The sequence below is a fragment of the Portunus trituberculatus genome, chromosome 48 (genome assembly GCF_017591435.1).
Source record: "Portunus trituberculatus isolate SZX2019 chromosome 48, ASM1759143v1, whole genome shotgun sequence".
NCBI classification, from domain to species: domain Eukaryota; kingdom Metazoa; phylum Arthropoda; class Malacostraca; order Decapoda; family Portunidae; genus Portunus; species Portunus trituberculatus.
Window position 1 is genome coordinate 19,751,705 of NC_059302.1, and position 12,500 is coordinate 19,764,204.

A 12,500-nucleotide genomic window follows, 5' to 3' on the forward strand; every position below is an offset into this window, starting at 1 on the left:
TAAACACGTCCGTCCTTTCACTATCCTGTCTTTCTCACCGTAAGCATTAACCACCTCAATAACCAACACCGGCAGTCCAGGTCATCTCCCATTTTCTTCCCGGCTCTCTTATATCACTTACCCTTGCTCATGTTCCTTCAGCGACCAGAAATGATTTGAGGGTCAATGACAGGAGACACATGTATGATGTGCCTTCCCTTTAGCACTTTATACCTTCATCATTTCCTTCAACTATCTCCACCACTTCTACCAACTATCAACTACTAACACTTTTTACCTTCCACCTCCTCTTAATCCTTATCGTTCTCCTCCCCTCCAGTATATTTTTTTTCCTATACTATTCGTTCTTCCTACCCTGTTTTTCTCTCTCTTCCTTCCCCTGATCATACTTCACTTCCTCTTCCTCCTCCTCCTCCTCCTCCTCTTCCTCCTCCTCCTCCTCCTCCTCCTCCTCCTACTTCTTTCTCCTCCAATCCCTATTCTTTTTTTGTATTCCCTATAAACACAAATGAAGAGTATAAAGGCCGACTTACCTAAGTTTATCATGTACTAGCCTAGTGTAGTGTTACTACTACCAAAATGCGTGCGTGTAGCAGGAAAATGAGGAGACAAGCAGAAATCAACTAACTTAATTAGCACGTTATCGAAGATCAGAATAAAAGTGTTGATGAAGAAAGAATAAAACAACAGTACATAGATATTACGTCATCTAATAAAAGACATTAAGAGGATAATATAACGCATGATAAACATAATAAAGCAACACCATAATTGCAGCAGTAGCCAGGAAATAGTCAACCTATATGGTATTGTCGGTAAAAAGGTGAGATTACTATCAATAATAGTGAACGGGCAACCCTGATTGTTACGAGCAATGAGTGTCATTTTTCTTTTATGCAAGAGGGAAAGCCGGCCAAGAGCAACAAAAAAAAAAAAAAAAAAAAAAAAAGCCCACTTGATTGCCAGTTACCTTGAAGAGTAATAGAGTCAAGTCATAGGATGACGGAAATACAGAAGCAGTCAGGGAGATCTAGAGTTTACCAGTGAAAGATATGAATGATTGAGAGTACTGGTTAACACTTGTATTAGAGGGCTGGACAGAATAGGAATGAGAGGGAAAAGAAAGCCTTGTGCAGCGAGACCGCATGCAGTTAGCAAGATCAGAAGAGCAGTTAGCATGAAAATAGTGATAAAAGATTGCAAGGAATGCAACATTCCGACAGTGAGAAAGAGGCTGAAGACAGTCAGTCAGAGGAGGAAGTTGATTATAGACGAAAAGGTTTTGATTCCACCCTATCTAATAAAACTGTGTGAGTGGAACCCCTCAAACATGCAAAGAGTACTCCATACAAGGACGGATAAGGCCCTTGTACAGAGTTAGCAGTTGAAGGGGCGAGAAAAACTGGCGGAGACGCCTCAGAACGCCTAACTTCATAGAAGCTGTTTTAGCAAGAGATGAGATGTGAAGTTTCCAGTTTAGATTATGAGTAAAGGACAGATCGAGGATATTCAGTGTAGAAGAGGGGGACAGCTGAGTGTCATTGAAGAAGAGGGATAGTTGTTGGAAGGTTGTGTCGAGTTGATAGATGGAGGAATTGAGTTTTTGAGGCATTAAACACTACTAAGTTTTTAAGAAATATTAGAAAGATCAGAGGTCAGGCATTCTGTGGCGTCCTTCCGTGATCTGTTGATTTCCTGAAAGGTTGGTCGTCTCTGAAAAGACGTGGAAAGATGTAGGGTGGTATCATCAACGTAGTAGTGGATAGGGCAATAAGTTTGGATAAGATGATCATTAATGAATGATAGGAAGAGAGTGGGAGACAGTACAGAACCCAGAGGATAGTGTGAATTTTTACCATTGTAATTCTCTTAGCATTTCAACATCATTGTTTTAGAAGAAGAACAGTGGCCGTCTACCACAGCAGCAATAGAAAGGTCGGAAAGATAACTTGAGATAAAATTGCAGAGAGAAGGATAGAAACCGTAGGAGGGCAGTTTGGAAATCAAAGCTTTGTGCCAGACTCTTTCTAAAGCTTTTAATATGTATAATACGATTGCAAAAGTTTCACCGAAATCTGTAAAGGAGGATGATCAAGACTCAGTAAGGAAACCCAGAAGATCACTAGTAGAGCAGCCTTGACGGAAGCCATACTGGCGATCAGATAGGATATTGTGAAGTGACAGATGTTTGACAATCTTCCTATTGAAGATAGATTCAAAAACTTTAGACAAGCAAGAGATTAAAGCTATAGGGCGGTAGTTTGAGTGATTAGAACGGTCACCCTTTTTAGGAACAGGCTGAATGTAGCCAAACTTCCAGCATGAAGGAAAGGTAGAAGTCGATAGGCATAGTTGAAAGAGTTTGGCCAAGCATGTTACAAGCACGGGAGCACAGTTTTTTGAGAACAATAGGAGGAACCCCATCAGATTCATAAGCCTTACGAGGGTTTAGGGCATGGAAAACGTCATTACAAAGAACTTTAATTGTAGGCATGAAATAGTCACAGGGAGGAGGAGAGGCAGAAACAAGCCCAGAATCATCCGAGGTGAAGTTGTTAGCAAAGGTTTGAGACCAGAGTTGAACTTTAGAAACTGATGTGATGGCAGTGGTGCCATCAGGATGAAATATAACATGGAAGATGCAGAAGTAGAGTTATTGGAGATGTTTTTGACCATTTGCCAAAAGTCTCGAGAGGAGTTTAAGTTTGAAAGATTTTGACATTTTCTGTTTATGAAGGAGTGTTTGGCAAGTTGAAGAACAGACTTGGCATGATTCCGGGCAAAAATATATAGTGCATGAGATTCAGGTGATGGAAGGCTCAAGTACCTTTTCTGGACAACATCTCTATCATGTATAGCACGAGAACAGGCTATGTTAAACCAAGGTTTTGAAGGTTTAGGTTGAGAAAAAGAACGAAGAATGTACGCCTTCATGCTAGACACTATCAGCTCTGTTCTCTGAGAGAGAAAGAGAGAGAGGCACGAGCCCAGAATCATCCAAGGTGGAGTTATTAGCAAAGGTCTGACAAGAGTTCAGCTTTAGAAACAGAAGAGATGGCAATGCTGCCATCAGGATGAAATAAATAAGGGAAAGATGAAGAAGTAAAATTATAAAATTATTGGAGATATTTTTGGCCATATCCCAGAAGTCTTGAGATTAGGTGAAGTTTGAAAGATTTTGACATTTTCTATTTATGAAAGAGTGTTTGGCAAGTTGAAGAACAGACTTGGCATGAATCTGGGTAGAAGTATACAGTGCATGAGATTCAGGTGGTCGAAGGCTCAAGTACTCTCACGGAATGAGCTAGCGGCTACAAATATGATGTGAAAATAAATTAAACGTAGCGAACAATTTAAAAGTTTATCTTATATGGGAAAAATTATTCCGTAATTAATCTGCAGGCAAAACCTAACCCACCCATGGTCCTAAAGTATCCTTCCCCCTCATACACAACGACTTTCTCTTCATAGCGACTTCACAGTTGAGAGAGACAGACAGACAGACAGACAGACAGACAGACAGACAGACAGACAGACAGACAGACAGACAGACAGACAGACAGACAGACAGACAGACAGACAGACAGACAGACAGACAGACAGACAGACAGACAGACAGACTGACTGACTGACTGACTGACTGACTGACTGACTGACTGACTGACTGACTGACTGACTGACTGACTGACTGACTGACTGACTGACTGACTGACTGACTGACTGACTGACTGACTGACTCACGCACACACACACACACACACACACGCGCGCGCGCGCGCGTGCGAACGCACAGAGTCAGAGAGAGAGAGAGAGAGAGAGAGACACACACACACACACACACACACACACACACACACACACACGCACACGCACACACACGGTTAGCACGCTCGACTCACAATCGAGGGGGTCGGGTTCGAGTCCCGGGAAGCGGCGAAGCAAATGGACAAGCCTTTTAATGTCTGGCCCCTGTTCACCTAGCAGTAAATAGGTACGGGATGTAACTCGAGGAGTTGTGGCCTCGCTTTTCCGGTGTGTGGAGTGTGTTGTGGTGTCAGTCCTACCCGAAGATCGGTCTATGAGCTATGAGCTCGCTCCGTAATGGGGAAGACTGGCTGGGTGACCAGCAGACGACCGAGGTGAATTACACACACACACACACACACACACACACACACACACACACACACACACACATTTGCGCCCGCTCAAACGTACAGAGAGAGAGAGAACCTTCAGAGTTCTGTCAAAATACTTCACTTGGTTCGCCAGGAATCTATTTATTGCGATCAGGCTTGTAGTCGCTAGCTCATTCCTTTCCTGGGCAATTTTTCCATCATGTATAGCACGAGAACAAATTGTGTGAAACCAAGGTTTGGAAGGTTTGGGTTGAAAAAAGAATGAGGAATGTACGCCTTCATGCTAGACATTATCACCTCTGTTATGCGTTCAGCACATAGAGATGGGTCTCTGACACAGAAACAGTAATCATTCTAGGGATATCAGCATAATACCTCCTCAGGTCCTCCCAACTTTCAGAGGCAAAACGTCTGAAGCACCTCAGCTTTCGGGGATCCTGAGAAGGGATTGGGGAAACAGAACAAGATACAGATATGAGGTTGTGATCGGAGGAGCCCGACGGAGAAGATAGGGTAACAGCATAAGCAGAAGGATTAGAGATAAGGAAAAAGTTAAGAATGTTGGGTGTATCTCCAAGATGATCAGGAATACGAGTATGGTGTTGCACCAGTTGCTCTAGGTCATGGAGGATAACAAAGTTGAAGGTTAGTTCACCAGGATGGCCAGTGAAGGGAGAGGAAAGCCAAAGCTGGTGGTAAACATTTAAATCTCCAAGTTAAATAGTAAAATAATTTACTGTAGTCAGAGGAGTTAGGAAAGAGATAGACAGAAAAGAAATTTAGTTAGAGAGTGACTATTGAGTCGAAGGCAGATGGTGGAAAACTCAGAAGATTCAAGAGCGTGGGCACGAGAGTAAGTCAAGTTGTTGCGCACGTAGACGCAACATCAAGCTTTGGAACGAAAATGAATATAGAAAAAATAGAAGGGAACAAAAAAGGGACTACTGTCAGTTGCCTAAGACAGCTGTGTTTCAGTGAGGAAAAGAAGATGAGGTTCAGTAGAGGAGAGGTGGTGTTCTACAGATTGAAAATTAGATCTAAGACCGCGGATGTTTCGAAGAAAAGAGGGAGGTGTCAAGATATTTTGGGTCACTACCAAGAGAGCAATCTGACCTTGGGACATTCATGGTCCCCTCCCCAGAAAGTGTCTCCAAGGCTGGATTTGGGGTACTCATTTTTCCTTTATTTTAGGTGAAGGTGTGTGTGTGTGTGTGTGTGTGTGTGTGTGTGTGTGTGTGTGTAGTAAGTGCATGTAGTTTTGTGTGAAGGCGGCGAGATGTCTTTTGAGGTGACTGTTCCTTGAGTTGTGGGACTCAAGGAAACGTTCAGATCACAACTAGCTTTGGTGAGTTCACAGCATATGAACTGATCCAGAACAGAACTGGTCCAGGACAGAACTATTGTTATTAGACCTCGCTGGGAGTAAATTATCGTTTCTGTAGGTGTCTACTACCTCCTCCTATTATTTTTATTAATGTTATTATCTAATTTTCATTGCTGGTATTGTTGTTGTGTATATTGTTTTTACAGGATTAGTTATCTATGACTATTAACACACTTATTAATTTGTCTATCCAGTTATTTTACCAACGTTTTTTTCTTTGTTATACATTAGTGTTGTTGTGTTGCTATAATTAGCATGTGACATTTAATGATAAATTACCTTCTAATCTTAAAGTATATCAAGAACATACCAGTCTGGAGGAAGCAGTTGTTTCCCATTCCCTACACATCCAAGTCCCATTTCATCACGTTTACACTCCCTAAATAAGCTGTTCCCTTAAACATCATAAGCTTATAGCCAAGACTGATTAATATTAATGTGAATGACTCAGTGTATAGTATGTTAAAAGAGTCCTGCACCCAACTTGCACATATGGCTGTTCATCTGTCTCTGCTGCTGAAGCTTTGAAAGTCCTGTCACTCACTCACTCACTCATAAAAAACGCAAAAAAAAAAAACACTCAAATGAACCCGACAAGTAATGAAGCAAGAATTCGAAGCCCTCTCAAATGAAGGGGAGACGTTTCGAATTCTCAGGCGTGATTTTCTTCAATCTTCGAGCTTGTGAATGGTTCAGATTTCGGGTTTCGTTGCTTCGTTCTCTACACAAGATTGATAATGACGAGTAATACACCTGTAATTTAAACTACTATCTTTGATACGCAAATAATATCAAGAAAGTACTCGTAGGTGGTGAATGACATAAAGCGGTTAGACTTTGTCCTTGACAGCGTAATTTTCTAGCCATCAAAAGTAAAGCTGTCGTAAGTGAAGACTAACTCCCACTGATAAAAAGGGGATTTGCAATTGATATGATATCATTTACGCTTGTGCTTAGGCTACAGAAACATAGCTATTTCAATATATAATTGATATCTGCCAAAATTAAGTACGATAGAGTATAAAGATAGATGAGCGTACAACCTCTTCACTGTAAGCGAGACTCACCACTCCACTTATCCCTTCTTCCCCATGGCATCTCCAGCACTTCCCCCCCCTTCCTTCTCCCATTTCCCGAGGATGCTCCAGTAGGCACACGTGTATGTGAGTATCTCTCTCTCTCTCTCTCTCTCTCTCTCTCTCTCTCTCTCTCTCTCTCTCTCTCTCTCTCTCTCTCATCCTTCACTATTCCTTCGTGTCCTGCCCATTCTCCCATACCCTGACAGCCCAGAGATGCTCCGCCTTCACCCATCCATATCTTCCCCACTTCCATTTTTTCCCCCTTATCTACCTTTCACGTTTTGATGACCCTTTACTCTTACTCGAGCTCCACCTTCTTCTTGCGCACTGACCAACCCCACCAATGGCCTTCACACAGGCGAGCTTTCATTTCTCCAATCACACCAAGTCTCCTAAGCCAGCCACTAATGTGTAACTTCCTCTGCGTCTGAATGAATGAATATCAAGTACACGAGTAAATGCGGTTCTGTGAAGACTTTCAAGAGTTTTTCTTTTTTTCACTCTTGCAAAAGGAAAGCCACGAGAAAAGAAGACCAGAAACATCACGGCGAAATGGGCATCCCTCCATGAAGAGATGTTAAAAGGGAACGTTAAGATTTATGCCACGCAAACCTGAAGGCGGAGTGTAAGGAGTCACACTTTTGGTCAAGCTGAAAAGAGGGAAAAATGAAGGGAGAGTGGCGGCGGAGGCAGAGGGTAAGTTTGACTTGCAGTGATGAGTAGTGAAGGTGAAATAATGAAGCGTGAAAGAGATGAAGAGGAAAGAGTAAGAAAAAAACGTGTTGAGAGAGAGAGAGAGAGAGAGAGAGAGAGAGAGAGAGACCTGCTGAAGTCTGGGATGTGCATATTTTGATAAGCGTTGCTCGAAAACTGGTTGAGCGCCTCTCTGAATTGAGGAAATGTGGGAAAATTCAGATAACACACACGGACAGAGATATTCCATTAAAAAAGGGACTCGTTATATCTAAAAACTTGTTCTTCAACATGCCATAGCCGCTGACCTTTTTCTCCCATACCACATCATAAATTATTATTGGTGCATCATTTTCATCGCAAACTTCAAGTATCGGAACACTAGTTCTGACTTGATCATGTCGTCGCTTGGAAAATATTACCTTAAATAACGACACTCAGTGATTATAATTACATGATAAAAAATATGAGTATTATCCACAATCTTAAAATCGGTAATGTTTACACCTTTTTAATCTTTTCCTTCTCTGACGCATGCTACAAATTAGTATCGCAGGATGGTAACAGTAGATACTGATCATTGTCTGATTCGTAATATAAATGAAAAATATGTATATTTTTTTTTCTGAGATCTCTCATCAGATACTCGTGTCCTCAACAAGCAGCCTGTTGTTGTCTCTTACCTGGCAATGACCGTCCGTCCACCCATCCTGGCAACCCCCGCTGGAGCGGCCCAGTCACAGCCAGGCAGAGCTCGCAGCGACGCACCCTCACACCACTACTGCTACACCAACACTGACCCGCCAGACTCTGCTGCACTGCCTCACTTACCCTAAGAACACCCCCAAAAAAAAAAAAAAAAGCGTTTGAATGAACGGGTTGCACTCTTTGCCAATGGAAAGAAGTAATAATACGTCAGGTATAGTATCATATGACCTGTAAGAACAAAAGTTTAAACACTAAAAATACAAAAGATAAATAAAAGATAAATACGCAGTCCATCCAATAAGAGACCTTGCATGGATGCCGGTCATGACCTGTGGGGCGATGGCGGCAAGTTTTAAAACCACATGAAGTTGATTTATCAAACGTCAAGAAAACAAAACAATAGCAATACTTTATAAACCAGGATGCCCTTTACATTGATGATAAAACAGAGCATATTATGCATAAATAAATACACAATAGCAAATAGAGTTTCTCATCGTAGTACATTTCCCTGTTCACGTTGTTGTCACGGTGCACAAGGGTGAACTATTGATTATTCTAGTGGTAAGCGTCGTATGTTTCCTTATTACTTAAATTACAAGATCATAAGAATTTGTATAATAAAAACCACCTTGACTCTGTGTTCGGCGTAAAACTTCTTATGAACTCTTAAGACTTTGCTCTCAACTCGTTCAGCAGAATTTTGAGACACCATACTGTTCAATATTCTCCAAGAAACATGATAAGGACTGTGACGACGATGATGACAGTGACGACGATGATGACAGAGATTATGACGTGTATATTCTCTCATCAGCAATATGTTTGAACATAAATAACACCACTAATAACAACAGCAGCAGCAGCAGCAGCAGCAGAGGTACTAATAGCAATAATGATAGTGATGCTGCTGCTGCTGCTGATGATGATGATAATGATAATAATGATAACGACGACAACAACAGCAACAACAATACCAAGAACACATAAAACACTAATTGCATATAAAGCAATGAAGTTCTGGAAAAGACTGCTCATTCTTATTTGTGTTACACAAGTGATAAGAAGGAACACTACGACCCACAATCTGTAAAGTACTAGTCCTGGTTCAGACACAGAAAGCTTCAAGCTCTACATACACAAGCAAGTAACACAGACATAGAGGTGGGAGAGTCAAGAGAAAAATGCAGTAGCATTCTACCTCATCGTTATTCTTCTTCTGATTTGATTTCCATCTGTAGAATTTGTCACTTTACTACCTTCACGTAAAAGATCAATCATCCCAGTGGCGGCAAGAGACAAACTCGTGAGACACTCTCAAAGGAATGGTACTGATGAGGAAATTATGATTTTTTACCAAACCTTTATAAAAACTAGCAAATAGTAATATCAGTAACAACAATGATTATAATTGTTTTTATATCTGCATTTGCAAACATCACCACTGCTCTTACTGACTGTGTTTTGTCGAATATGAAAGAAATGAATAGGAAGATAAAAAAAAAATCGAAATTGTAAAGGGAAATATGAGGCTAAGTAATTTGATGAAAAATGTTTAATTAATACAGGCAATTACGCATGTAATCATATTTAGTTTTATTTATAATTGAGCTTGTCATTTTAACGTCAGCGACATTCCTGTGAGCGTGATACATTCTAGTTCTGATAAAATATTGAACCACATTCAGTTATATCATAGTATGCCATTCATTTTACTTCACAAAGATGCTTGGCTGTCATAGAAAACGTTTTTTCTCCTCATTTTAAAGGATATATTTTCTATGCCTTGTGATCGAGAACATTGATTTGAATCATTGTTATGATGATAAAGTAATGTCTATAAAACTATATTAACGTTTTGAAGTGAGATTAACGCAACTGCTAACATATATATATATATATATATATATATATATATATATATATATATATATATATATATATATATATATATATATATATATATATATATATATATATATATATATATATATATATATATATATATATATATATATATATATATATATATATATATATATATATATATATATATATATATATATATATATATATATATATATATATATATATATATATATATATATATATATATATATATATATATATATATATATATATATATATATATATATATATATATATATATATATATATATATATATATATATATATATATATATATATATATATATATATATATATATATATATATATATATATATATATATATATATATATATATATATATATATATATATATATATATATATATATATATATATATATATATATATATATATATATATATATATATATATATATATATATATATATATATATATATATATATATATAAAAGACGAGTGACAGGAGGCCTTGCGACCCATGACGAGGTCACTCGTTTACTAAACCACATGTACAGAAGCTACATATTTAGTAGGAGGTAAGGATAGAACAGAATGGAGGTAAGGATAAAACAGAAAAGGAGGTAAGGATAGAACAGAAGGAGGTAAGGACAGAACAGAAAAGGAGGTAAGGATAGAACAGAAAAAAAAAAAAAAAAAAAATATATATATATATATATATATATATATATATATATATATATATATATTTCATGATGGTGAAATGACCATCTGTGTGAATAAGAGAGAGAGAGAGAGAGAGAGAGAGAGAGAGAGAGAGAGAGAGAGAGAGAGAGAGAGAGAGAGAGAGAGAGAGAGAGAGAGAGAGAGTACCACTATCAGTCCTAAATAACCATAAACCCATTAATACCTACTGACATAAGTTTGACTACTACAAAAGCAGAAGAAAAATTCAAAGAAACGAGTCTACTTTCTGACCATGAATCCAAGGAAACTTGAACATCATGTACCAAAGTCAAAAGTGCATCACATGTGCCAATATTTTTTCCCAAAACGAACCTGCTACCTACGAGGCCCTGGTAGGTTCGGAATATGAAAAAGATTTAACCCCTTCAGTACTGAGATGCATTTTTACCATTAGCTTTGGATATGATAAGACGATTTTATTTACATTAGGAAGGGTCTATAAAGGTCAGAAGATTAAGGGCCAGAGTCTCCACATCTGTATAAAATCACTAAACAGTAACCAGAATAAACAAACACTTTAAACACTTTACACACTTTATTATAGCCAAGGATATACTACAGAAGGACTCTTTAAAGAATTGTTGGGTTAGCCTATATAATAAGCAATGCTTTTCAGGCAAGAGGTAGGCGAAATATGATAAATATAAAAGTACAAAATATAAACTTGCATTCTAACTAAGCAATAATGGAGATCATATACTATAAACTAAATATATAAAGATTTGACACTAAAAATAGTTAGGTATAGGGATACAATTTTCTAGGATTAAGAATAGTTGTGATTGTGATAGATGATGTTGAAGATAGGTGATGATGGAGTAGTAGAGATATTAATGAAGGTTTGGGAAGGCTACATTGTAAAAGTAGGACATTGGCTAATGTAAATCTAGATGATATTTGAGTTTACTTTTGAATATGTTAGGAGAAGGAACATTTTTGATAGGATGGGGAAAAGAATTCCATACGTGTGGGCCCAAATACACAGTGGAGTGGCGGAAGAGACTTAGACGACTGGTCGGTATACAGAGTTGTTGTCTGTGCCGTGTGGTGTATTCATGAGAGGGAAAAGAGACATTGATTTGATTCTTGTACATACTAGTTGCAATAGAAAATTTAGTTATATCTTCCAGCTTTAGAATTTTAGTGCTTTTAAAGAGAGGAGTGGTGTGTTCAAGTTGCAATTGCGCTATCTTAGGTGAAGACTTATTCTTACTGTAGGTAATATATCATACTGTATTGTATTTTCTAATTTTAATTCAACTAAAATTAAATACACCACTTCTCACTGTATTCCAATAATGTCACACAACTTCAATCAATATCCTTAGAAATGTTTAGGCTTATCTCCGTAAATCCTTCACCAATATTAATCACATACCACTAGAACTTCCACGAATTCATCACGTGCCAGTTTCACAGTTGATGCATCCAAATATCAAAGCAATGCCTGAACTCAACTCACATATATATCTACCACAATATATCATATGTAAATAACTCCTCAATATGAAATAATGCATCAACTGTCAAAATTGCACTACACATACATAAAATCTTAATATAACATTCTAGTAAATACACATCCTATATTTGTTTCCTCTCACTTAAATGACACATACAATGTCTTAGACTGTATTATCAACTATAGAGCTCTACTCACTAATACAAGGAAGAGTCTGTCCATGACTCAATGGTTCCTCTCCTCCCGTGACTCGAACCACAACCTCTCGGCTTCTGCCTTCTCGCTTTCTTCTCTCGTCTGCCGATCTCTTTTTTTTTTTTTTTCTCTCTCTTGTAGGTCCAGCATATTTTATACCCAGTGTCTCGCACTCGCTATAAAGTTTTCGAAAAAGGATATGGG

General features: G+C 38.3%; 1 protein-coding gene across 1 annotated transcript in view; it reads right to left on the reverse strand.

Moving 5' to 3' along the window:
- LOC123498441 (collagen alpha-1(XV) chain-like) overlaps positions 1–8,114 on the reverse strand; it is a 224,931-nt gene extending 216,817 nt beyond the window's left edge. Inside the window, exon 1 of the mRNA XM_045245544.1 lies at positions 7,979–8,114. Within this exon, the coding sequence (XP_045101479.1) occupies positions 7,979–8,004 (26 nt within the window). The 5' untranslated portion in view covers positions 8,005–8,114. The remainder of the gene's footprint in view (positions 1–7,978) is intronic.
- Positions 8,115–12,500: the final 4,386 nt, after the last annotated feature.